This window comes from Arvicola amphibius, chromosome 12 (genome assembly GCF_903992535.2).
Source record: "Arvicola amphibius chromosome 12, mArvAmp1.2, whole genome shotgun sequence".
NCBI classification, from domain to species: domain Eukaryota; kingdom Metazoa; phylum Chordata; class Mammalia; order Rodentia; family Cricetidae; genus Arvicola; species Arvicola amphibius.
The window spans coordinates 70845445-70871580 of NC_052058.2; the positions used below are offsets into that span (position 1 = coordinate 70845445).

General features: G+C 41.3%; 1 protein-coding gene across 1 annotated transcript in view; it reads left to right on the plus strand.

The window, feature by feature from the left end:
• The window catches only part of Hmcn1 (hemicentin 1), a 445711-nt gene that overhangs the window by 392826 nt on the left and 26749 nt on the right, over window positions 1–26136 (plus strand). The window contains exons 86-98 of the mRNA XM_038349717.1: window positions 1923–2004; window positions 4280–4549; window positions 5050–5220; window positions 5340–5510; window positions 11881–12051; window positions 12449–12619; window positions 13060–13230; window positions 13368–13538; window positions 15703–15852; window positions 16437–16574; window positions 17595–17716; window positions 18413–18650; window positions 24586–24648. Coding sequence (XP_038205645.1) covers window positions 1923–2004; window positions 4280–4549; window positions 5050–5220; window positions 5340–5510; window positions 11881–12051; window positions 12449–12619; window positions 13060–13230; window positions 13368–13538; window positions 15703–15852; window positions 16437–16574; window positions 17595–17716; window positions 18413–18650; window positions 24586–24648 — 2089 coding nt within the window. The remainder of the gene's footprint in view (window positions 1–1922; window positions 2005–4279; window positions 4550–5049; window positions 5221–5339; window positions 5511–11880; window positions 12052–12448; window positions 12620–13059; window positions 13231–13367; window positions 13539–15702; window positions 15853–16436; window positions 16575–17594; window positions 17717–18412; window positions 18651–24585; window positions 24649–26136) is intronic.

Sequence of the window (26136 nt, forward strand, 5' to 3'; positions counted from 1 at the left end):
TGTGACTTCGCGTATTCCCTCTATGAGTGTGATCACACAGCACTTATTTTTCTGTACCTGATGTGTGTGACTTCGTGTATTCCCTCTATGAGTGTGATCACACAGCACTTATTTTTCTGTACCTGATGTGTGTGACTTTGTGTATTCCCTCTATGAGTGTGATCACACAACACTTATTTTTCTGTACCTGATGTGTGTGACTTATCATAATAGTTTCCAGTTCCATCTATCTTGTCACAAATAGCAGGATTCTAGCCTTTATTGTGGATGAACAGTGTTCCATGATATGTTTAATATTATTTCACACAGCAACTAATTTCTTTTGAAACTATGAAGGAAGCAATAATACAAGTTGATGCTGTTGTTCTTTCAAATAAATATAGGCAATATGATTATTTTGTTGCTTTTTCCCAATCATTGATCTATTATTTAATAGTAGGAGATAAACTTCTCAAGTCTATTTTAGAACAAGAAGATCAAAAATTTATAAACATGGTTTATAAGTAAATTATAGGATAAATTTCATGAGAAAACAGATGTGGGATGTCCTTCTGTATTTGTTTTGCTTTATTTGTTAATAAATAAAGTTGTTTCTGCCAAAGACTTAGCAGAATAAAGCCAGGCAAGAAACCAGAACAGACAGAAAGAGAGGGTAGGCAGAGTCAAAGAGATGCCATGTGCCTGCCAAAGGAGAAAGACACCAGAACAGAATCTTACCTGGTAAACCATAGCCTTGTGGCAATACACAGATTAATAGAAATGGGTTAATTTAAGAGTTAGTTAATAAGAAGCCTAAGCTATTGGCCAAGCAATGTTGTAATTAATATAGTTTCTGAGTGATTAATTCGCATCTGAGCAGTTGGGAAACAAATGAGCAGCCTCTACCTACTGGAAACTAACACATATATAAGGTTTTGATAGTGCTTCATTATTCAGGAAAGGAGTGTAAAGAGGTGATTCATCTAAATATTCCAGAGTACAAACAGTTTATTAACTCACACCTGGTGAGCCCTTAGATGCTTCTTAATTAAAATAACAATTAAAATACATTAATACATTATACCTAGTCCAGTGGGCCTTTCTTGGGCTTTATTTTCCTTATTTTTAAATATTAGCTGTTGTTGGTCAATACTTCAGTTTTGAGATTTTTTTCTTATTTGAATTGATGTCATATTAAGTCTCAGTTTTCCTCATTGGTGCCTTTTCCTTTTACTCAACTATTACTATTTCTCAAACTTTCAAGACTTTTCAAATCCCACTGTTAATATTCTTACAAAATCTTTCAATTATACAACTTCATAGTCCTAAATATGCAGCCTCAGTCCTGAGACTTCCAAGTCCCATTTCCAGCTGCCTACAAGAAACTTCCATACAGATAATATATTAAAACTTCAAGCTAAACACATATATCGTACTGAAAATACGATGTTTTCTATGTCATATAGGTACAAATTTATAGAAATCTGTAATTTATTATTACAAGTAAATTCATTTTTTACTTTCCTTAATTTCAAATACCCTAGGAGCCCAGCTTGATACATTTTCAAAAGCTCAAGTTAGAAAGAAGTCAGTGTTGGTTCGTTTGTACTGGCTGGTTTAATGGATTTTAAGATGGCCATAACCATCACATTTACATTTCTCCTTCATGATTTTAAAGAGGTGGTAACAAAATGATGCTATTTTTACTTTGGTTTCCTAGTACTCGATATTGTATGAAAATTTTTAAGTTTAGAAGTTCTCTTTTGTTCCCCATTTCTCTTCCTCCTCTCATTTTTCAACCTAGCTATGAGCTTAGACGTGGGTGATGTTTTCTATTTTCGTTAAAAGGCTTTCCCTTAGTTGGGATTTCACATGAACTATTGCACTGAGAAAGTGGCGAGCCCTGCAGACCTCTGTTCTCATTATCACACTTATTCCCATAGAATGAAGATGCTGGCGACTACACATGCGTGGCTGCCAACGAGGCCGGAGTGGTGGAGCGCAGCATGAGCCTGACTCTGCAGAGTAAGCTGTTCTGTCCATCTCCAGCTAACACAACAGCGGGAAGGTTGCCAAATGAAGAAGGAGCATTTCCTTTAAACTTGCAACCTGAAGAGTAACTTTAGCATTATGCATAGTCTCCTTTCCTGGTGATAATGGAGCAGGGTCGTGAACCATAACCCCGATACACTCCTGTACAATCCTTTTCTGCTCTTATCTGACACCCATAGTTTACAGTCACAGCGTTCTGGTGGCAAACACTCTGACAACAGAGAGAGCTCTCTGTGGTTCCCCAGACTCTTGCCACATGCTTACAAAGGGGTCATTTTATGTGCTTCTAAAATATGTACTAACTATATTACAGTAGAAAAAAATTGTTTTCAATAATAAGGAAAATTATGTATTAAAATAGAGAGTAATTTAACGGAGCTCAGAAGGGCTTCTGGCAGCCCTCTTCTATTAAATAACTGTTTACTCTAAGTAGACTCTTCATGGAGTCCCTCAGTAAATTTCATCAGCAATCAGCACATGCAAAATTAGAGAAACATGACAGGCTCCGCTGACCCAGGTCAAGAAAAATGTCATCAGATCAGCTAACGTACAAATCCTGACAGCTAGCCTAAAAAGGCCAAAGATATTATTGACATTAAGATCAAAGCCCAGAGCAGTGTTTTCACTCAGATAAAACATTCACATTTGATTAATGATGACATAAATGATGTGCTTTGTTTGACCATGAAATATGTACACACGGAATTTTATATTTGTATTGCATTATAGCTATATAGGCATCAAAAATATCTACAGTATCTGAATTATAATTCTAAGTTCAACTGCATAATTTTCTTGGCCATGGTATCATGAGCAGAGAAGCTTATTTAGTAACTTTATTGGCATTTAGTGTGAATGATAAGCCCAAGGCATTTGCTTGATTTGGTATCAGTTTACAAATACATAATGTTATTTAAATATGAGGAAGTAAATGAAAGCAGGGTCCGTGTCTATATGGATGAGAGAATTTATTGAAAGGTGAATCAGTGGAATGATTCCGCCTGGTAACTATGTTCTATATGGTTCATATAGAAGAGCAGGCTGCCATGGGATGGTTACTGAGACAGCAGAGCTAAGGTGAGAACGTGACATTTCTCAAAGACATGTCAGTAATGCATTATAAAGCACTAGCACATAAGTATTACAACAAAACGTGTTTGCTTCCATGCACATTTCTGTATGTAAAATAGGCCGCCACCATGCTGGAGTGTCATTGAGAAGTCTGCCTTCTCCTAGCTCGGCCTCCCCATCACTGTGTGGTCACCCTATGGTCTGCTGTTTCCACAATGTCCTTGCTGCCCTCCACTCACTTGTTCAACTGCAAAGGCACCAAGATTTCCTGGGGGAAAGAAAAGCATAGGCTTTAGCATGCACTGAAAATGCTGTGAACGACCACCCCACTCCCTGGGTCAAGCATCTGGTCATAGAAATGCCAGCTCTATCTCCACCAAATGGAGGTATCTTCTCCCTGCTGAAATGATCGTCCCCAATTTTTAAAACGCTGTTCGAGATCTTCCTCCCTAAGGAAGCCCCTCCTAAGTTAAGTTGCAGGTGTGTAGAATGATACAGAGATAAGCATCCTGCCTGCAGCTGCATTCAACTCCCTTTATATCTGGTCCTTTCCAGGACCTTCACTTGGGTTTGCTGTTCCTGCCCAGATGCTGACAGCCTCTCCCTCCTCCCGAAATTCCTTCCTTTCGTTGCTAGGATTCCTGTTTCTTCTCCTGTGATTCCTTGGTGCTCAGTTCACTGTATCATTTGCAAAGCAGCCTTCTGCCCCTCTCTTAGTGCCCTCATATGCTTTTTGTGTCTCGTCATCTTTTTACCATGTCATTTTCTGTTTTCAAGCCATCTCATCCAATTATGGAAGACAGATCCACATTCCTCACCAGCATCTCAGTTTTGAGATTTCTATGTGAACATATCTGAATCTACCTTCCATCTAGGCCTGTTTATGTGAATGTCTCACAGACATTTCATGGTTAATGTCCTAAAAAATATACAAATCGCCACCCCCCCCCCACTGTCTCCCATCAGATCTTCTTCCATTGTGTGTTACTGATTTATCCAAACACAAACCTTATTACCCAACTCAAAACCCCACAACCATCATTTCTTCTCTTTAGTTCATACTACTCAATGTCGAGAGCCCTATCATTCTTTTCAAACTAAAGTCACCACATTTTATAAGATAAAATATTAACATAGCTGCTTCACAACTAAAAGCCACTATCTACTTTCCTCACAGGTCCTCCCGTTATCACTCTTGAGCCTGTGGAAACTGTTGTGGATGCCGGTGGCAGAGTCATATTGGACTGTCAAGCAACCGGTGAACCTCAGCCAACCATCACATGGTCCCGCCAAGGGCACCCCATCCCCTGGGATAACCGAGTTACCATGCTGTCTAACAGCTCCTTGTACATCGCCTCTGCTCGCAAGGAAGATACCTCTGAATATGAATGTGTAGCCCGAAACCTGATGGGCTCTGTCCTTGTCAGAGTGCCCATCATAGTCCAAGGTAAGTAGGAAGCAGAACCTGAGACAGCTCAGATACCCAGTCTCCTTCTGACTTATCAACTAAGGAGATTTAAGCAACACAGTTTAGAGTCTTCAAATGCCACACTAATCATTCATAATTCATAATCATTCATAAGGTAAGTTTTCATCCAAAATTAAGCAAAAGCTTTCAGAAAGTGATGTGTATGATATATGATGTATGTATGTATATATATATATATATATATATATATGGTAAGCAAAACATAAACTTTTTCATCTTTTATTTCTCCCATAGCCATGACCACATGAATCAGCAGAAGATCTGAGAGGAATCTAACTGATTGAGTTATTCCCTTATTTCTAGATATTAACTTATTTCTAGATTACCCCTAAAGGAAATCTTCCATAGCTGTTCCCGAGCAATCTCACACAACTCTACATGCAGTGTGTGACTTCGGTGAAATTAGACTTAGAAGTTTTCACTTGCAAACCTGGGACAATGCAATGTCTTCTTTGCAGTGCATGGTGGGTTTTCGCTGTGGTCTGCCTGGAGGCCCTGCAGTGTCACGTGTGGAAAAGGCATCCAAAAGAGGAGCCGACTGTGCAACAACCCACTTCCAGCCAATGGTGGGAGGCCATGCCAAGGGTCAGACTCAGAGACACGACACTGTCAAAAGAAGTTGTGTCCAGGTATGCTTCTGCAGGTGTTTAATAGACTCAAACTTCTGTTCCCTACCTTTGGGTTGCCCCTGGGATTAGTGCTTGCATTTGAATCTTCCTGGTGGTGTAATGGTTTCACCTTCCTGCAGTGGATGGTCACTGGTCAGAATGGAGTTTCTGGGAAGAATGCACAAGAAGCTGTGGACATGGCAACCAAACCAGGACCAGAACTTGCAGTAACCCGTCAGCTCAGCACGGCGGGCGGCCATGTGAGGGGCATGCCGTGGAAACCATCATGTGTAATATTAGGCCTTGCCCAGGTGAGGACCCAGCGGTGACACCAGCCAAGCTTTCGCACATTAATTCCTATCCTGGAGTTGAGATCCTTTCTTCCTTCATTGGGAAATGATATTATGTCTTCCGTCTTTGGGAATATGTTCACTCTTTGTGTTCTTTTCCTGCTTCACACAGAACCTTGTGAGGAACTGGCTCTGTTGCAGGAAAATGTCTCCCTTCACAGAGCACACAGAGCAGGAAAGTGGCTCTGCACTTGGAGAGGTTTCAATCATGCACAGAAACTGTGTGTGTGTGTGTGTGTGTGTGTGTGTGTGTGTGTGTGTATACCAACTCATAAATTTGAAAGATGCTGGCGACTTCAGGTGATATCTAATCTAGTCATCCTTTTGCAAGTAAGGAAATGAGCTAAGAGGAAATGAGCTATTTGCCAGGAAGTGTGATGATGGTGAGAAGCTTGCTTACAGCTTCCCATTAACCATTTTATTCATCTACCTTGCCCATGAGCACCACGTCGTCTGCTTGGCGCTCCTTTTGTTACTGATGTCGTACTCGATTGATGTGGCGGTCGGTGGAGACTGGAAATAACCAAAATAGCCTTTTTTAGAATGAATCAGTTTTAATAAAAGGAGAAAGCGGGGGACACTTACAAAGCCGAGGTTTCAGCGAAGCAGAGAACCAAGCAGAAGAAGCAGGGGCCGGCCTATCCCAAACCCGGTTCTTTTAAAGGTATCTTTTGCCCGTGGAGCGGCCACACCCCTCAGACAAGGGATTGGTCAGCCGCCCCAACACTCAATGCCTTCAAGTGACAGAGTCAAACTTAAACAGAGGATTCTTCTTTAAGATATAATTGAATGCAAGTATTTGGCCAATGCTTCTGCTGGTGTGTTTTCCATCTCTGATCTCCACTGTTCTTCTCTTTGGCTTAATTCTCCAATAAATTCTTCCCATGTATGGAAAAAATGACCGCAGGCAAGTAGTGGCTCACAGAGGCCTTGTAATCTCCGACCTCAGAGGGAAGAAGTTCCTCTTTCGGAGGCTCATTTCAGCTTCTGAGAGATAACTATGAGTTTGTCACATACATTTGTCTTAACTGAATCTAAAAGGTGGGTACTTTGGTGGCAGCTTGGGTGACATACTCAAGGCGGTAGTCAAAGAGTACTGGGTCCAAATGTCCTTGTAGTGAACCTCTTAGGAAAGACCATGCAGAAGAGGGGAAGGGCTGGTCAGAACTCACTCACTCATTCTAGTCTCTTGACCATGTTTTTTATGTACTCTCATCTGAAGACATTTGAATTTCTAAACACTTGCTTGGATAGAATATGAAATGTTCTACTGACTATAAATAGACTATTAAGTCAAGAGTAATTTTAACACTGATAAACGTATTGAGTAAACTCAAAAGAGAGCATTGGTGGGGCAAAACTGAGAGAGAATAATCAAAAAAGATAGAGATCACTCAAAAAGAGACAGTCATTGAATTATGCATTGTGTCTTGTTGTACACATGAAGAAAAATTTAGAAAACCATGGGAATTTATTAACTAATTCATTAACTAAGCCTGCATAGTTCGTAGAAGGGAATTGAATATTTGAACCCAGGCTGATGTGATGCCCAAGCCTATTTGCTTCCATCTGGGATATTTTACCAGGAGATTGGTTTTATTTCTATTGTATTTCAAAAACAAAGGACTGGTCTGAGCATGGTAGTTCATTACTATAATCTTCCCAAAAATTTGTCAAAAGTCAGCTTTGGCTGAACTCATACGTTCCAGGGTAGGAGCGTGAGGATTAGAATTATTAGGCAAAAGGAACAGAGATATAGGAGAAATAAGAGAGAAACATAGGACAGCATCAAGAGGGACTTTCAGTGAATACTGAACGCACCTTGTTTATCCTTCCACACGTTTGTGTACTTCACTCCAAAGAGGAAGGGGGAAGGCCACAGGCTTCATTAGCATGACTCAAGGTAAATAGACTTGAATTCTCCAACCTTAGGTCCAGGTGGAGCGTTTCTACTTCAACACTCAAAATACTAATTAACCTCACGTAGGTCAGACTCTCTCATTTGTAGCCACACCCGTTGTTAACAACTTTGTGAGAACAAAAATAAGCACAAACTCTCTGACCTCCAGACAAGGTGGAACAGCTCACGTCTGCTTGTGACCGACAAAAACAAACAAACAAACAAACAAACAGGCAGACAAAGCCCACTGCCCTGAAGTCTTTAACATGAGTAAAGCATCAAGTGTTTGCTTTAGTCTCTAAAGTAACAGCATTGTTTCAAAGCAAGAAGAAATATAAATACCTAATTAGATAGTTTGTTTTCCATTGTCAGCTTAGGAAATTATCTGAAGGTTGTTAATAATTACCGTGTTAAAATAAACATCGGGTTTCTCTCCATGTTTGGCAACTATTTATTTATGATTATTTTGCCCACTGTTTTATTGGTTTACTGTTTGGTGGTGGGGAGGCTTTCCCTAAAACCAAGTGAATTTAGCTATTGTTTGAGTATGCTGTTAGCAGTGCACTCTCTAGTAGTGAGACAGTGAATGAGAGCCATGTCTCTTCTCAACTGAGTGCTTAGTGATGCCACCCCAGTAGGTAGATGCCAACTATGGAGGCAGTAGAGACCACAGAAACTAGCAGCTGCCACTATTTCCCGTTATAGTATACATGTGTAGGGATGATTTACAATTAGATAAACATTTTATCGGTCTTCCCCACTAGTGCTTTTGATTATTTCTTGCATCTGTTACTCATATGCTTCTCATAAGATACTCATTTTTCAGTGGGTGGTGGTGGCGCACGCCTTTAATCCCAGCACTTGGGAGGCAGAGGCAGATGGATCTCTGTGAGTTCAAGGCCAGCCTGGTCTACAAAAGCTAGTTCCAGGACAGGCTCCAAAGCCACAGAGAAACCCTGTCTCGAAAAAAAAAAAAAAAAAAGATACACATCTTTCTGTTGTATCTTGCACAGCTGTTATCCTTTTCTATTGCAAAGGACTTTTGTTTATTATTTATTTATTGACTTATATCAACAAGGACTCATTATTCAGTAATGGAATTACTCAAGTATAATTCATGGGGTTTATAATACACCATTAATTTATTTCTTGTTATGCTCAAATATCCTGGGTTTGGGTTTTGAAGATTCAGTGCACCCTGAGTATTGAAGTTTAATACACAGAAGCCAAGCCAGGGGCCCAGGATTGCACAGGCCCTAAGGACAGAGCCCTGCTGGCCCCAGATCTTCTCGAGTGGTTACTACTAGCCCAGGCCTCTGCTGCTCTTCACAGAGCATCCACTTATTACAATGAATGCACTGACTGTGGTTTGAAATCTTATTTAGCAATTCCTCTCTATTTGTGTTTTCTTTGTGGATTATTTTGACTATTTAGAATGTTTTTGGAATCTTCCAAACATCATGATCTTGTATGCTTTCTCTGGTTTACATTATATTTCTTAGTTTCTTTTTCTTTTTTTCTTTTTTTTTGTTTTGTTTATCTCTTTATTTAAAAGAAGTCTTCGATTCTACTCCATCTTCTGTCTTGGTTAGGGTTTCTTTGTGAATTAGAAATAAAAAGTCAAAACAAAACATTTTCAAGGGGAGTTTTCAAGCCTCTGTTTGTGTAGAGTAGAAAGAAGACGGACATTACATAAACAAATGCCAGTCAACCCTAGCCTCTGCTTATAATGCATCTCTATGTCATCAGAGATTTGGGCTTTGATTGATGAACATCCTTGAAATTAGACTGTGTTAAAGTCCCTGGGTCTGTAGAATGTCTGAAGTGCAGACTGTGGGCATTACAGTCTCGGCATGGTGATTTGTTTTTGTTTTTTGTTTTTTAAAAAGAAAACTATTTTTTTTATTTTACATACCATTTCAAGTTCCTACTCCCTCCCCTTCTCCCATTCTCTTCACCTTTCCCCCATCCCTCCCACATCCACTCCTCAGAGCAGGTAAGACACATTTCTTTGGGGAGGGTCCAACGCCCTCCCCACTATATCTAGGCTGAGCAAGGTATCCATGCAAAGAGAATGGGTTCCCTAAAAGCCAGTACAAGCAGGAGGAATAAATCCTGGTGCCACTGCCAGCAGCACTGCAGTCTGCCCCAGCCATACAACTGTCACCCACATTAAGAGGGTCTAGTTTGGTCCTATGCTGGTTTCTTCCCAGTCTGGCTGGAGTTGGTGAGCTCCCATTATCTCAGGTAGACTGTTTCAGTGGGTGTCCCCATCATGGTCTTGACCTCTTTGCTCATATTCTCACTGCTTCCACTCTTCACCTGGACTTTGGGAGCTCAGCCCAGTGCTTCCCTGTGGGTCTCTGCCTCTGTTTCCATCAGTTGCTGGATAAAGGTTCTAATGGTGATATTTAAGATATTCATCAACCTGAATACAGGGCAAGGCCAGTTCGGGCACCCTCTCCTCTATTGCTTAGGGTCTTAGCTGGAGTCATCCTTGTGGATTCCTGAGAATTTCTCTAGTGCCAGGTTTTTTTGCTAGCTTCATAATGGCTTCCTCAATCAAAATATTTCTTTCCTTGCTCTCATCTCTGTCCTTCCTTCATCTCAACTATCTTTCTCAAGTTCTCCTTCCAACTCCCCCTTTCCCTCCTTTTCCCCTTCCACCATCTCTTCTCTCCCCACCCCCATGCTCCCAATTTTGTCTATATAGGTGGATCTATATATATTTTTCTTAGGGTTTACCTTGTTATCAGCTTCTCTAGGGTCATGGACTATAGGCTCATGATCCTTTGCTTTACAGCTAGTATCCACTTATGAGTGAGTGCATACCATGTTTATCTTTCCGGGTCTGGGTTACCTCACTCAGGATAGTTTTCTCTAGTTCCATCCATTTGCAACAGCATGGTGGTTTTAAATGTTCCCTCCCAGCTTGTTAGGATTAGTCAAATATTGTCTTAGAACAAATTCTTGTTGGGTACAATAGGTTTCCATGATTGTGTTTGCTGCTGTCTACAAAGCAAGAGAATAAGCAGTCACCTTAATCAAAAATTATGAGGAAATGCAAGATGGTTTAATATTTCCTGTAAAATCAGAAAAATGATAATCTCATTGCTTAATTTTAATATTGCAGTTTCTTAGAAGTTGTGTTGAGAATACTTAGATACAAGTCTTTATTATTATTATTATTATTATTTTATTAAAAATTTCCACCTCCTCCAGGCCTCCTCCCCGCCTCCCATTTCTCTCCTCCTCCCTCCACTCCCCTCCCCTTCCCTCTCCAGTCCAAAGAGCAGTCAGGGTTCCCTGCCCTGTGGGAAGTCCAAGGTCCTCCCCCCCCATCCAGGTCTAGGAAGGTGAGCATCCGAACAGACTAGGCCCCTCCAAAGCCAGTACATGCAGTAGGATCAAAACCCAGTGCCATTGTCCTTGGCTTCTCAGCAGCCCTCATTGTGCGCCATGTTCAGGGAGTCCGGTTTTATCCCATGCTTTTTCAGTCCCAGTCCAGCTGTCCTTGGTGAGCTCCCATTAGATCTTAACCCCACTTTTGGTTCATATATCTTGGCAAAGCTAGTGACCATAGAAGCATGCTTTATGATCACCATATCTAGAAAGCTCTCTGAGGAAAATATGGCCTGATACTGACTCTTGCATGAGGGAACGCACAGTGCTGATTCTCAGCCCACACACCTAGTAGGAAGCGGTGGGCTCTTCCAGTCCTGTGGTCTGATGCTGTAATGTGTTAGCTGCCAAAAGGAAGTCCTTAATTGCGCTCCTTGGAAACTGTGGGTCAGTTTTGTTTCTGTTGTTTAGCAAGTAGGTGAGTGTGTTATTCTGAATTTCTAATTCATGAACATTATGTAATGGAGAAAACTGTTCAAAGGTTTAGACCTGTGCAAATCACCCTGTTGCCGGAAGATCCAAGAACAGAACATGGGTAAGTGAGAAGCCAGGCCACATTTAGGGATGCACTCCTGCAGTCTTGGGTCCAAAACAGCATTGTTGAAAATGTCTTCTTACCCACAGCACATCTAGGTCTGTTAGGCAGACTTGTTTAGAAGCGCCTCGTCTTTTCCACTATTCCTAGAGTACCAAATGTGCACAAACGCTTAGCTCGGGCTTGAACACTCAGGTTCTGTTTACATGTGGTTGCTTGATTAAATTTGATTTTAGTAAAATAGCCTCCTTTGAATAATTGTAAGCATTTATGTTGGCAGTCGTTAAGCCTTCTGAGTGTCCCTGGACACAATTCCCTCTGAAAACCAAACTTGAGAGAAAGAGGACATCATTAGTTATATTTCTTTTGGTGCAATTTTAGTTATTTTAGATTGTGGGAATTTTTTAACTCACTATGGAGTTAATTTATTTGCATAATTTTGTTTTTTAAATAAATATGGTCCTGTGGCTTGAAACTGCCTCTGTTGTTTGTAGTTCATGGAGTGTGGAGTATTTGGCAGCCTTGGGGTGCATGCAGCAAAAGTTGTGGAAAAGGCAGTCAGACAAGAACAAGACTTTGCAACAACCCACCACCATCATTTGGGGGAGCCTACTGCAGAGGAGCAGAAACCCAGATGCAAGTCTGCAATGAGAGACACTGTCCAGGTGAGACAAGTAGAGTTCACACACTCACCTACGAACACCTGCCACTCACCTAACAATGTCATTATCCCAACATGGCCACAGTTTGACCTGGTCATGTTTTTTTTTTTTTAATTTATTTTTCTTCATGCTTGTTTTGTGTGTGTGTGTGTGTGTGTGTGTGTGTGTGTGTGTGTGCCACACGTGTGTGTACCTGTAAAAGTCAGAAGAAGGGGACAGATGTACTGCAGTTACAGGCAGTCGTGAGCTAGGCTGGGTACTGAGAACCAAACTCCATCCTCTGGAAGGGCCACACACACTTAACATCTGAGCCACCTCTCCAGCCAAGACCCTCTGATGACTTTTTAACCTGATCATTTTTAGGTAGTAACTGAGCACATATGATTTTCAATTACTACAGTTGACGGCAAGTGGGCGGCTTGGGCCAGTTGGAGTGCCTGCACGGTGTCCTGTGGCGGAGGTGCCAGGAAGAGAACAAGGGCCTGTTCTGACCCTGCGCCACAGTACGGAGGAAGCCAGTGTGAGGGGAGTGATGTCCAGAGTGATTTTTGCAATAGTGATCCTTGTCCAAGTGAGTGTTGGAAACAGTGAGTCGATGTTACTTCCTTAAAGCTTTGCTTTGACTCCAAACCTTAAAGTTACAGTATTTTATTGCTTGCTCTTCAACCTTTAATTTAGGATGCCAGAATGTTTTGGATTCGTGTGTTCTGAATGTTACAGCCTCTGTTCAGCAAGAATGGAGGCTGTGTCTCCCATATTACCTTTAGCTCATGGAACAGCTTAAATATAATATCAGAGCAGTTGAAGGGAATCTCATCTTCATTAGAGTATCTCCTCTGTCTCCAATCAAAATGTCACCTAAGTCACCTGCTTTGGAAAGATATCCATTTATTGATTTGAATTTCTGTTTATTTGTCGAAGGGTTTTCCTTGATTTGGGGATGAATGCCATGGTTTCTTTTACTTCTCAGCTTTAGAGCTCTGTTACATGTCAAATTATTGCATGTTGCAGCCCATGGTAACTGGAGCCCTTGGAGTGGCTGGGGTACATGCAGCCGAACTTGCAATGGAGGGCAGATGCGAAGGTACCGCACCTGTGACAACCCACGTCCCTCCAATGGAGGAAGAGCCTGTGGGGGGCCAGATACCCAGATCCAGAGGTGCAACACTGACATGTGTCCTGGTGAGCCTCTTAATTCCAGTCTGTGGGATGATCAAAGCTTTCGCTTAGTGATCCTTGTTGTCATCCTGTCGCTGGTATATCAGGAGGGTATTTTAAAACTGATTCCTTACTATTGGCCCTTCTATTCTTGTTCACAGTGGATGGAAGTTGGGGAACATGGCATAGTTGGAGCCACTGTTCTGTCTCTTGCGGAGGAGGTGAAAGGATGAGGAAGCGGCTATGTGACAATCCAGTGCCATCCAAAAGTGGTCGTTCCTGTCCAGGAGATGCCACTCAGGTATCCAGATGCAATACACAGGCATGTCCAGGTAAGTGGGCTGTGCTTTGGCAGGACCATGGCTAGCACAGAGTAGAGTGATCATGCAAATCAGAAAAAGGTACCATTTGGACCCCACGATAAATGAAACAGTGCCAGCTCTGGAAGGGAGATTTATAAAAAGTTATAAAAGTCTGTGCCCCCTGTAACAGTGCTGACAGCTGGATTTTTGGCCTCTGTTTGCTCCTTTGGGGCTTCTTTGTGTCAGAGGACAGGTTTCTAAAGATTGGCAGCTGCATATGGCTGACAGGAAGATACTATTGGACCTTACAAAGCTTTAAAGTTTTTTCTCAGAAATAAAATGTCCCTGAAAATCGAGAACGCCCCATTTGACAGGGTGAGAACAAATTTAGGCTGAGTGATTTTTACATGTAAGTGGGCAAACTGAAAGACCAAGTATCAAGCACTCAACTGCACAGCAAACATGCCCTATGCATCAATCGTCATGGAGGATTTTTTTTTTTTTTTTTTTTTTTTTTTTGGTTTTTCGAGACAGGGTTTCTCTGTAGCTTTGGAGCCTGTCCTGGAACTAGCTCTTGTAGACCAGGCTGGTCTCGAACTCACAGAGATCCGCCTGCCTCTGCCTCCCGAGTGCTGGAATTAAAGGCGTGCACCACCACCGCCCGGCTGTCATGGAGGATTTTGAGACTCTTTCCTGAAGCAAGAGAACAGTTCTGGCTTTTGTTGTTGTGTTTCATTGTTTAGATAGACAAACAGCTTGAGTCACAGAATCTGACAAGATTTCAAGAAACCCAGCCAGGTAGCCAGATTGAGGAAATATCTGTTCAGTGCTGGGACTCAAGCTCCTCAGTTAAAGTAGAAGCAACATCCATCAGTAATCACTCAGATTGAATGATTTGCAACCCTGCCCACAAGCTCCCTCATTCTCCTGCTTAGGACCAAGGAAAGAGGGACTTTTCATATTTGTTCTTTAGTCAAATTGTTTTGATATGAATTTTACAATGCTGTCAAAATTATAATATATTTCTCAAATTTCTCCCACATTAATTATCACCAGATAGACAAATACAATAATGAATGCATTGACTATAGCTTTGCTAAGTTCCCCATCTCCAAAGGAACTAATGCTTACATGCATACATGCATACATACATACATACATACAGGTATTGTGCATGTGCACATGTGCACATGCTGATGTAGATTGTACAATATACCATGTTTTTCAGACAGTGACCTGCAACAAAGATTAGATGGTATTTTGTTGGTGAGATCTTTCATTGTTCTAAAGAAGGAAACAATAGATAGAACATGGGTTTATATTATTAGCAATAATGACTAGTTCTACAGATGATATGTTTAAATTCTCCCTCCGTAACTTTGTCGCCTTGACCACTGTCTCCAAGCCTCCCCTCGCCCTTTGCCCCTGGAGACCTCTGTCCTCCTGTGTCTATTTCCGTGTTGGTTTTTCTCCATAACTGTACAGGATTCTTCAATGAAAAGAGAACAGATGTTAAGTATTGTCCCTACAGAAACAGTAGGTATAAGAGGTGACAAATATGCTAATTAGTTGATTTCATCTGGCCCCAAATGTACACATATTTTAAAACAACGCATTATCCACAATAAACGGACACAATTTTAAGTTATCAATTTCCAGAACACACTTCGAAGACAAGAAGATAATGTATTCATCCCTCTCTCTCTCGACCAGTTATGATGGTAGTGCTACTTTATTTCTCTGAACTTTGTTTGACCAGTCTGCAAACTGTGTCTGTTTGAAGCTTCCTCTTAGTACCGTTGATAGAATCAAAGGAGTTAATGCATATGAAGTGTTTACTGCCACACGTGACTTTCTCTGTAAACTCACTGTAGTCATGGCTTCATCACCATCAACAAACACATGCTTTATTTGGACTGTGAGAATGGACATACTGTATTCTTTGGCTTAGGAAATTGTACTCTGATGTTCACAGATCGGAAGGATACTAGATTTATGGGGATAACGGGTGTTATGTGAAAGTGGAATGTTTTAAAAGCCTATTAATTTGGCTTTCCAATTTGGATGCCCTAGAACTCTTTTGATGTCTGAGGAAAGATTTGTAGCATCTCTGAGTGCTGGCTTTCCTTTCCCTCATGGAATGTTGATGGAATTGATTCCTTATCCAGGATTTTTTTTTTCCTTCTCCCAATAGGTGGACCCCAGCGAGCCAGAGGGAGTGTTATTGGGAATATTAATGATGTTGAGTTTGGAATCGCGTTCCTTGATGCCACAATAACAGACAGCCCCAATTCTGATACAAGAATAATACAGGCCAAGATTACCAATGTGCCTCGAAGTCTTGGTGAGTAGCTTTATTTATTGAAGTTTGAATAAGCTTATTTGTTACATTTAATTAAATACTTAATTGTTGTTTATTTGTGTGTACATTCATGTGTGTACCATGGTGTGTATATGGAGATTAGAGGACAGCTTATGGGGATGAATCAGTTCTCTCCTCCCACCACATGGGTCCCAGAAATTGAACTCAGGTCATCAAGCTTAGCAGCAAGCACCTTGATCCACTGAGCCATCTCATCTGCCTTCATAAATTTCTTTTTAAAACATGCTTTATTCTTTATTTTCCTGTTTTTTCCTAAAGATTCTAAAGGATGAAATCTTAAGGCATTGGTATAATACATTGTTTGTCCTTATCCCAAAGAGAAAGGACCTGGCTAGGGAGAGGGTCAAAGTGCATTAATACCTGTATGGAAATGTTTTAGTGAATCCAGTATTTTGTACAGCTAGTATATGCTAATGGAAAAGATACCCAAGGATGCATTGACCATATATTAGTCGACTTTAGCATCCACCCTTGTAAATAATGTACTACAATAATAATTGACAGTTAAATTTTGCTCTGTAACCCCGTTTATCTTTTTCTTTTAGGTCCAGCAATGAGAAAGATCATTTCTATCCTAAATCCCATTTATTGGACAACAGCAAAAGAAATAGGAGAAGCAGTCAATGGTTTTACACTCACTAACGCAGTGTTCAAACGAGAGACCCAAGTGGAATTTGCAACTGGTTAGTGTCAGGTGAACATAATACTGTACTACATGCAGCAGACAGACATAGAGACATAGATATAGATGCATGTGTTAGACATAGATAGACCACTGTAAAGCTGGGCGACTAAGAAAAATATGGTGCATGCTCTCGTGTAAAGTTATGACAAGTTTGTGGTGCGCATTACATGAGTAATGGAAGAAAGCAGGTTTATGGCTTTCTGTTTGTGGATGCTACTACAAGGTCTGTAAGACACCATATGTTATCAAGAAGAACAGTAATTCTATGACCCAGTGCCTTCTTTCTCTTCCTTTCTGTGCCTGTTGTCTTTAAACCTTAGAGAGGATTTAAAGCATGAATAACGAAGGAAAATCATTTTCGTTATGAGTTAGAGCCTTGTCTTTCACCACAAATCAGCTCATGTATGGTGATTCTCTACCTGACAAATGGAAACAAGGTTGAACACACTAATGCTTTCTGCCCTGCTTTTGTCCTAATCGTCGTGCGTTAGCCCTTTGGGACCCTTCCTGTCTTTGCAAAGAGACATGCAAAGCCCTATTTCAGCCTCTTCGGAGCGGGCCAGTCTCAGTGGGATTGACTTCTGAGGAAGAACAGTGAGGGAGGGGGCCTCTCCTTAACCGTTGTTCAGTCAGCAGAGGACAGGTGGACCATTTGATATCCACCCACTTATGGTGCCGAAGCTCTGGCGAAAGCAGAACCCTGTAGCTAGACCTGTGGGTATTGCTGGTCCCTGGTGAAGTTGCCTGGCCCATATCGTCAGCAGGGATTTTGCATAAATGGTTGATTATTGCTTGAGTCTACAGTATGGAATCTTCTGAGTAATTAAAATTTATGCTTTTGCCACAGAGAAGGAATTTTGGAAGACAATTGAGTAAGGCTGACTTTTTAACAGGGAGTCTGTGAAATAGCGCTATTATATTAGATCACTCTTCTCTATGCTTCCACAAACCATATATAGAATGATAATAATAACTGTTATTATTATTGCTGTGGAAATGAATACAATGCCATTCCCAGGAGAGGTCTTGCGGATGACACACGTGGCGCGGGGCTTAGATTCTGATGGCGCTTTGCTGCTTGATGTCATCGTGAGTGGCTATGTCCTGCAGCTCCAGTCACCTGCTGAAGTCAGTGTGAAGGTAACTTGTTCCAAGATCTCCATGGTTATCAGTGTAACAATCAGGAGGAGGCCAAACGAAAGTCCTGTGGGCAGAGCACAGCGGCCCTCGTTCTGACTGTTTGCTCTGCAGATAAATCACAGCTCCAGCAAGGTTGTAAATAACCATCTGGTCTTTGCTTAGAAATCTCCAGGGGCTCAGCTTTTAAATCTCTCTGAGTGTTTTTATTACCTAGTATATCAGAGCCAGGATAGCTGCTGTGCTGATCTAAGCCACTTGTTGAGTTTTCTCCTGAAGAAGAGAATAGATCCCTATAAGAGGTTTTTGTGTACTATCAATAAAGAGGGGGAGAAAGGGAAGGGGAAATGATGTAATTATAATTAAATTTCAAAAACAAAAATTCAACTTGAAAGAAATGGAAAACGCTTTGTGAGCTTCCAGAGTGGAGAAAATAGCCCCTCAGACAACTTGCTTTGTTCGTGACCTACAACTTCAGCATCTTGTTAAACCACAAATTGTGACAGTAAATTACAAATCTGGTTGTAATGAAAAGAGTCAACCTAGGAATTACTTCCAGAACACTACTGTGCTATTGCAGCTCTATTCAGAATTCCACTGTTAATCTCCAAGGCTTTTTTCTTCTCCCTCTGAGCACACTTCATAGCACACTAGGAAAAACGCCAGGTGCCATGTTGACCCCCAAGTCGTTTTCCTTAGGATTACACCGAGGACTACATTCAAACAGGACCTGGGCAGCTCTATGCCTACTCAACCCGGCTCTTCACCATCGATGGGATCAGTGTCCCCTACACATGGAACCACACCATTTTCTACGATCAGGCCTGGGGGAAAATGCCTTTCTTAGTAGAAACACTTCGTGCATCTTCTGTGGAGTCTAACTACAACCAACTAGAAGAGACATTGGGTTTTAAAATCCATGCTTCAATTTCCAAAGGTAATATGACTAAAGAAAGATCCAAATATCTGTGCTGCCATCTTTTTCTTTTTTCTTTTCTTTCTTTCTTTTTAGATTTTCCTTTTACTAAGTATTTAATTAATTAATTGTTTTTTATGTGCATTTGGTGTTTTGCCATGGGTGCCAGGTCCACTAGAACTGGAGTTATAGACAGGTGTGAGATGCCATGTGGGTGCTGGGAATTGAACCCAGGTCCTCTGGGAGAGCAGTCAGTTCTCTTAACCGCTGAGCAATCTTTCCAGCCTCCTTTCTTGTTCTTTTAAAAAGGATTTAAAGACAGCTGCCTTGAAGCCATTCAAAACAGTACTAAGAAGGCCCAGACCTAACGTGCTAGAGTTAGGTTTTCCTTGTGTACACTGTTCTTTGTTTCTGTTGTAGGTCCGCCCTCCTATGTGAAGATTGTTCAGTTGCATTTAGTTTCCTTAGACGCCTCATCATAGCGCCTGGAGGGATTGCTGTTCTAGTCCATATTCTTGGAGAGGATTAAAATATGTATTATCCACCTGAATGTTCTTTCTTTAGATAATAAAGTCCATTTTTGAATAATGTATTTATCAATGAATTTTCAAAATCTCTGAAATATTATGTAAAGTATGTCACAGCTTAAGCTAATGAGCAGATTCTCAAAGCTTTTAAGTGCTTTATTCTCTTTATTGAATACATTAATGCTGTCACTCATGAAGGTATGGGTCAAGCAGAGATACAATGCAGAAAAAAAATGGGAAAATAAAAGAATTCATACTGACATGTCTTAACAGCCACTTAGGACTTAAATCCATGTGGCCATAAAATTTATAACCCACACCTGGCTCCTATGAGAAAAGGACACCATAGTGACATTTTTCCAGGAAAACAAACAAAAAAACATACCGTCACCTTAGGTAAATGTGGCTTCCAAAAACTGTGGAGAATAGTTACAATACTATTCTCTCTCATTCCTGGAAACTGCCCTGTAATGCATCACTTCTGAACCGCTTTCCGTTTTCTGTAGACAGCCCCATACCCTGAAGTGATGTGTGCTCTGTGCTGTGGTGGGGGCTTGTTTGGAGTGTCTGGTCCCCAGTGTTCCTTCTCAGCCTTCCAAACCACCGCAGCTGTCGGTTTCATAGTCTGTGGCCTTTAGAGGGTTTGTTATTGATTTTTTTTTTTTTGGTAACGTCTTTGTTCTTTTTTAGTATAAAAGTATCTTCATACCCAGGTAAAATGTTTACTATGTTTTACGTTCCATGTGAGTTTTCAGCTCTCCGCTGCCACACGACATAGCAGCAGACGACAAATGGTGTTTATTCCTCTCTTATTTCACTCAGCCATTCCCTCAATGTCTGCACAGCTTTCCTCGGTGGTTGTCCTACAGCACCCGTGCTTGTGACGGATTGCAAAGATCTTGATCACAAACATTGTAGAGGAATAAATTATGTTGCCACGCCAAAACGTTGGACATGCCTCGGAGAAGCCAAAGTGTTGGCTGAAATAGGCACATATACTTCTTACATGTTAGGCATAAATGTTAAATGTTAAACCTAAAGCCACATGAACATCTTTGCACCATCTGAGATCGTTACTAAACAATCTGAGTCCCAGAATATAGGTAAACACATTTAAAGGCAATTAAATTCCGTTGCAGGCCTTGCACGTGTTGATTCTATGATTCATGTGTTGAAAGAGTTGCATTGTGAATTTCAAGTTGTGTGCCTGAAGTTTCTCAGTAGCCACCAGAGGGCAAGCTTGCATGGTTGGTTCTTTAACAAATGTTGATGCTCTAAATCTGTCCTAACAAAATCACAGAAATAGCCCAACACTGTCACCCTAGAGGTTTCACCTAGTGTTCTTTGTAATAGAAGAATTAACAAATAAACATCGTAGAAGTCGGACATGATATGAAAATATGACACATGTTTAATAATCTCTTAAAAATCATTGAAATAATTATCAAGAAATAGTTAATTGACTTTTTTCTAACAGTGGTTGAGTGTCGGTCATGTATTAGACACCACTGTAAGGTTACACAAGTGAAGAGAACATTTATGGTGTAATAATGATTGAAAAGCAGTGTGCACTGTAATAAAGCCTGCATTTTCCACCCTTGGGTGATTGTGTGGCAATAGTCATACTATTAAGGACAAATGTATTTGTCTTTTCCTTGACAATTATTATAGCAGATCAAAGGATCTACTGTGTGTGTGTGTGTGTGTGTGTATGTGTGTGTATGTGTGTGTGTGTATGTGTGTGTGTGTATGTGTGTGTATGTGTGTATGTGTGTATGTGTGTGTATGTGTATGTGTATGTGTGTGTGTATGTGTGTGTGTATGTGTAGGTGTGTGTGTATGTGTGTGTATGTGTGTGTATGTGTGTGTGTATGTGTATGTGTGTGTGTATGTGTGTGTGTGTGTGTGTGTGTGTGTGTGTGTAAGCACCAATGTCACTTCATACATGTAGAGGTCAGAGGAAAATTATCAGGAGTCAGTTCTCTCCTCCCACCAAGTTAAACTGCAGTGTTAAATGTTAAGCCTAAAGCCATGTGAGCATCTTTGTACCGTCAGCCCTGGGTATCAAGCTCGGGTCTTCAAGCTCGGCAGCAAGCACCTTTACTCCATGAGTCGTTTCATCAATCCAGAATCTACATTTTTAAATAAGTTTGCCAAATGACTTTTTATTTTATAAAGCTTGTCAATTATTGGTCAATATTTTCATACTTAACACGTTTAGTATGGATTAATTAAAATGGCTAGAAGGAAAAACACTAGGTGTCAATAAACTGAAATTGTTTGTTCCCACTCATAAAGTTATAGGGAATTTTACTATAGACGTCCAAATTTTCTACTATTTGAACCCACTATTATAACCAAAAACAAATACTTTGTTGTCTTCTCCTATATTCAGATTAAAATCACAGCTCTAATCCAAAATAATTTGCATCTACTGTAATGTAATGAAGAATGGTGGCGGGTGAAATGGCTCAGTGGATTATGGTACTTGCCACCGAGTCTGATAACCTGAAGATCCAAGTTGGGCTAGGGAGACATCTCAGTGGATAGAATGTTTTCTATGCAAGTAAAAGGACTTGAGTTTGAGCCAGGCGGTAGTGGCGCACGCCTTTAATCCCAGCACTCGGGAGGCAGAGGCAGGCGGATCTCTGTGAGTTCGAGACCAGCCTGGTCTACAAGAGCTAGCTCCAGGTCAGGCTCTAAAGCCGCAGAGAAACCCTGTCTCGAAAAACAAAAAAAAAAAAAAAAAAAAAAGGACTTGAGTTTGTATTGTTGGAACCCGCTTAAATGCCACACAGAGGCACATGTCTGTATCTGCAACACAGAAAAGACAAAAGGATCCTGGAAGCTTCCTGGCCAAATAATGTAGTAAAAATGGCAAGTTTAGGGTTCAGTGAGAGAGAGACAGGGAGACTGTCTCTAAAAAGCAAGATGAGTAAGCAGATGTTAAAGAACGACATCATAACATCAACATCTGGATTCCACACAATCAGGCACAGACAAGTATACCCACACACATGGTGTGCAAACACATGTATACTCCACATACACATGGAAAGAAAAGAATGAACAAAGGAAAATAATTCATAATAAAATATCTCGACTTAATATGAGAATCTTTAGATTAAGAAAACTAGCCATTTGCCTAACCTGACCTATAAAATCCTACTGTGCTTTTTGTGGAGGGAGGTAACATTAAAGAATTCTTTATTACATTCTGGATAAAATGAAGGAGAATAAGATACAAATTTGCATGATAGCTGAATTCTAGAAAATCCATTATATAGTTAAATCATGTGAAAATGTTTAATAGGTACCATATCATCAAAGCTTCTATCATTGCAGCCTCCTGCTTACATCAAAGGTTTTCAGAGCAACAAATGCTCGGGACTTTCCTCCACAGTGCGGAATTGTTGAAACCTGCGCCTGGGCCTCCCCCACTCACTGGGTTTTTCTTTTTAAAACTTTCCCCACTAGGAACTCCCTGTCACAGCCTGGACTGACCTTTAAACACACTATCTTCCTTCCTTCCCCTTTGAGATGCTAGGATCGCAGGCATGTACCACCACACCCAGCTCCATGCACAAAATTTTAATACTTTATCATGATAGCATCCAAGGAATCTCCTCCTGCAACATCGCCCAAATGCCGCCTAATGAAAAAAAATCTCTCTCCCAATTTTAGCCCAAAATGCAAAGCCTCTATATGAGAATACTGAATTCTGTTTCTAGGGCATGACTTTTCTTTCACAAGTACATCACCAACATGGTATCCTACACACATACTGGTTCAGTTTAAAGAATGCAGGAACAGATGACTAACTGAACGTAAGTCGTAATAACCACTTCAAAAAGGCTTGCTTCTTAAGGCTGCCCACTCGAGCTTCTGCTCTTAAGCAGCTTATGAGCTGTTGCTCTCAGACGCCTCTTCCGAAACAGGCATCACAGCAACAGTGAGGATGTCAGGTTTGAATGAACTGAAACAGAAAGTAACCTCTAAGCAAACAGTGGTTCCCAACAAGTGGGTTGGACCCTTTGGGGGGGTCAAACGACCCTTTCATAGGGGTCACCTAAGACCACTGGGAAGCATAGATATTTATATTACAGTTTGTAATAGTAGCAAAATTAGAGTTATGTAGTAATAATGAAATAATTTTATGGCTGTGGGTCACCACAACATGAGGACCTGTATTAAAGGGTTGTAGGTGGATCATTCTGTCTGCAAGTCTGCTCCCAAATAACCACATGGAGACTTATTATTAATTATGAAAGCTTAGCTGATAGCTTCGGCTTGTTTCTAACGAGCTCTTTTGACTTAAATTAACCCATTGCTATAATTTGCGTGCTGGCACATGGCTCATGGCTTGTTACCTCATCTCCTACATGCCATGCTTCCTTCACGTCTCCTCATGGCTCCCTCTTCCCAGCATCCTCTCTGTCCCCAAAATCCTGCCTAGCTGTTGGTCATTCAGCTTTTTTTTTTTTTTTTTTTTTTTTTTTGGTTTTTTTGAGACAGGGTTTCCCTGTAGTCTCTAGAGCCTGTCCTGGAACTTGCTCTTGTAGACCAGGTTGGCCTCGAACTCACAGAGATCCACCTGCCTCTGCCTCCTGAGTGCTGGGATTAAAGGCGTGCACCACCACCGCCCGGCTGGTCATTCAGCTTTTTATTAAACCTACCAGAGTGACACATATTCACAGTGTACAAAAAGATTATTCGACAGCAAAGGGCCGCAAAGCCCTCAAGCTATTGTGGACTATGTGCTCCAGATGCTTTTGTTTCGTCCCCCTCATTCCCGCTCTGTCACCCACACTTTGAGTACTCTCAGTAAAGAGATTCTTTTTCCTGACACCAGTTTCAATTTGTTCTAGCTCAGCCTGCCCACTTGCTTGGCTTTAACTGCTTAGAACAGGAAAACAGTCTCACGCAAGAATTTCAGCCAAGAGTCTCAATACTGCAAACGGGTAACCCCAAGAAATGGGGGTTTCTGCCTAGAATGTTGATTTTCCACTAAGGCAAAGCATTTCTGTTGTTTTCCCAAGCAAACGTCTGAAACAGCATCTTTCCTCTTCATGAAAGCACACCAGTGGTCGGGACAGCAGGATGCACCTGTTACTGTGCCTGGCACAAACACTTATCTTGGATTCTCTTTAGCTATTACAGAATAACTTATCTTGTTTTCTTTTTATTCCTGTTCATAACATAAACAGAAAATATGTTTTCAGTGTCAGCTTACCAACAACTTCTGGACTAGTTCATTTAACTCTTGTTTGAAAAAACATGAAGTTCTCCATTCTTGTTTGTTTCCAACACTGTGGGTTTTTTTTTTTTCATTGTTTCTTCTTTGATGTATCTTTCCAGAGAAGGCGATACTGGGAATGGGTGACAGTGTTCTAACAGATTAGTTAATTGCGCTTTTCTCACTTTGGCAGGAGAACGCAGTAACCAGTGCCCCTCTGGTTTCACCTTAGACTCACTGGGACCCTTTTGTGCTGGTGAGTATAAGAATGAATAAAATATTTTCATTTCATATAGTGTCAACAACAGGTGTCTTTCCTTTACATTTGTTTATTTTGTGTGAAAGGGGGCATGCAGTGACTCATGACAGTGTCGTGGCTCATGGCAATACCGTGGCTCATGGCAATACCGTGGCTCATGGCAATACCGTGGCTCATGAAAAAGCCAGAGGAAAATTTGTAAGAGACAGAGGTCTCTCTCCACTATGTGATTTCAGGGATCAAGCTTAAGTCATCAGGCTTGACAGCAAGCACCTTTACCTTTTGATTCATCTCTCTGGCTCAGCTAAAAATTATCTTTTAATCAGCTGCTGCTGCCATTTTCCTAGGTATTTAATCATCACAGCTGCCTAGGAATGTTCTACTTGATAACTAAAGAGTGGAGATGTAGAGAAGTTATAAACTCCTGAAGATTGCCTATTATCAAGTGGCAGATTACACTTGAGGTTAAGTGTGATGATGAAGCCCGTGTGCCTTCAATTTGGCCAGAGTCTAGTGTATCAAGGATGGGCAGCAAATACAGAGTGAAGTGAGCAGAGAAACTTAATCTCCATGCAGCGACTCAATGAATGTGAGCTCTCAGTGATCCAACGCAAATTCGCCTAACCATGGAACTGCTCAGTCGTGGGGCAGAATGGGATAGTGGGCCCACAGGAACTGTGGATCCAGCTTTGTCCCATGCGGCGAACCCCCCTGGCCAGCAGGGAAGAACAACCACCGAGTCGAGGATTCTTCTCAAATCACGCTTTATTGGAGCCTCTTGGTTAAGGGGAGAGCTGGAAGCGAGGGGCCCGGAGCACTAAACGGCAGCCGCTTATATAGGGAGAGTGGACACGGGTCATGCCTGCGGGAGGTTCTGTCTAGAGCCTTGCCTAATATGGAGTTGTTTACTCAGCGCTGCAGGGGCTCAGCGCCATCTTGTGATGGTGGCCGGCAAATCGGCTCCCTGCAGTCCCACAGGTGCCCTTGCAAGAGACTTCTTCACAGGGAGTCACAGTTTAGTAAATGGCTGAGGATTTCATGAAGGCCTGCATAGTGCTGCTTTTGCGCTGACCAGCATGACATAGTGGGTTGGAAGACGTAGTGTTCAGACTGCATTCAGGTCTCCGCTCTGGCCTTCATAGCCTGATAGGCTGAGAGCATTCACTTAACCTCTGTTCTCCAGATTTGTCATGCAAATTAGAGTAGTTTCTAAACATTCCATCTCTGAAGAATGCTTTGGAGAATGAGTTGCAACTGCTAAGGAGCCTTTAGATTACAGCACATATATTTTAGCTATCACTATCAGCAATGACTTTGAGATTGCAAGTTAATTTCTCCATAACAATTCCATCCTGTGTCACTTAAAGTGTTCTCTGTTATGTTTGATCCAGTTCCTAGGCATCTAAACACGATCATTTTCGTGGACTTGAACAGCTCCTAGGAAGCAGGAGTTTTGCACACTGACGGTCCTTTTTGTTTTCTCTT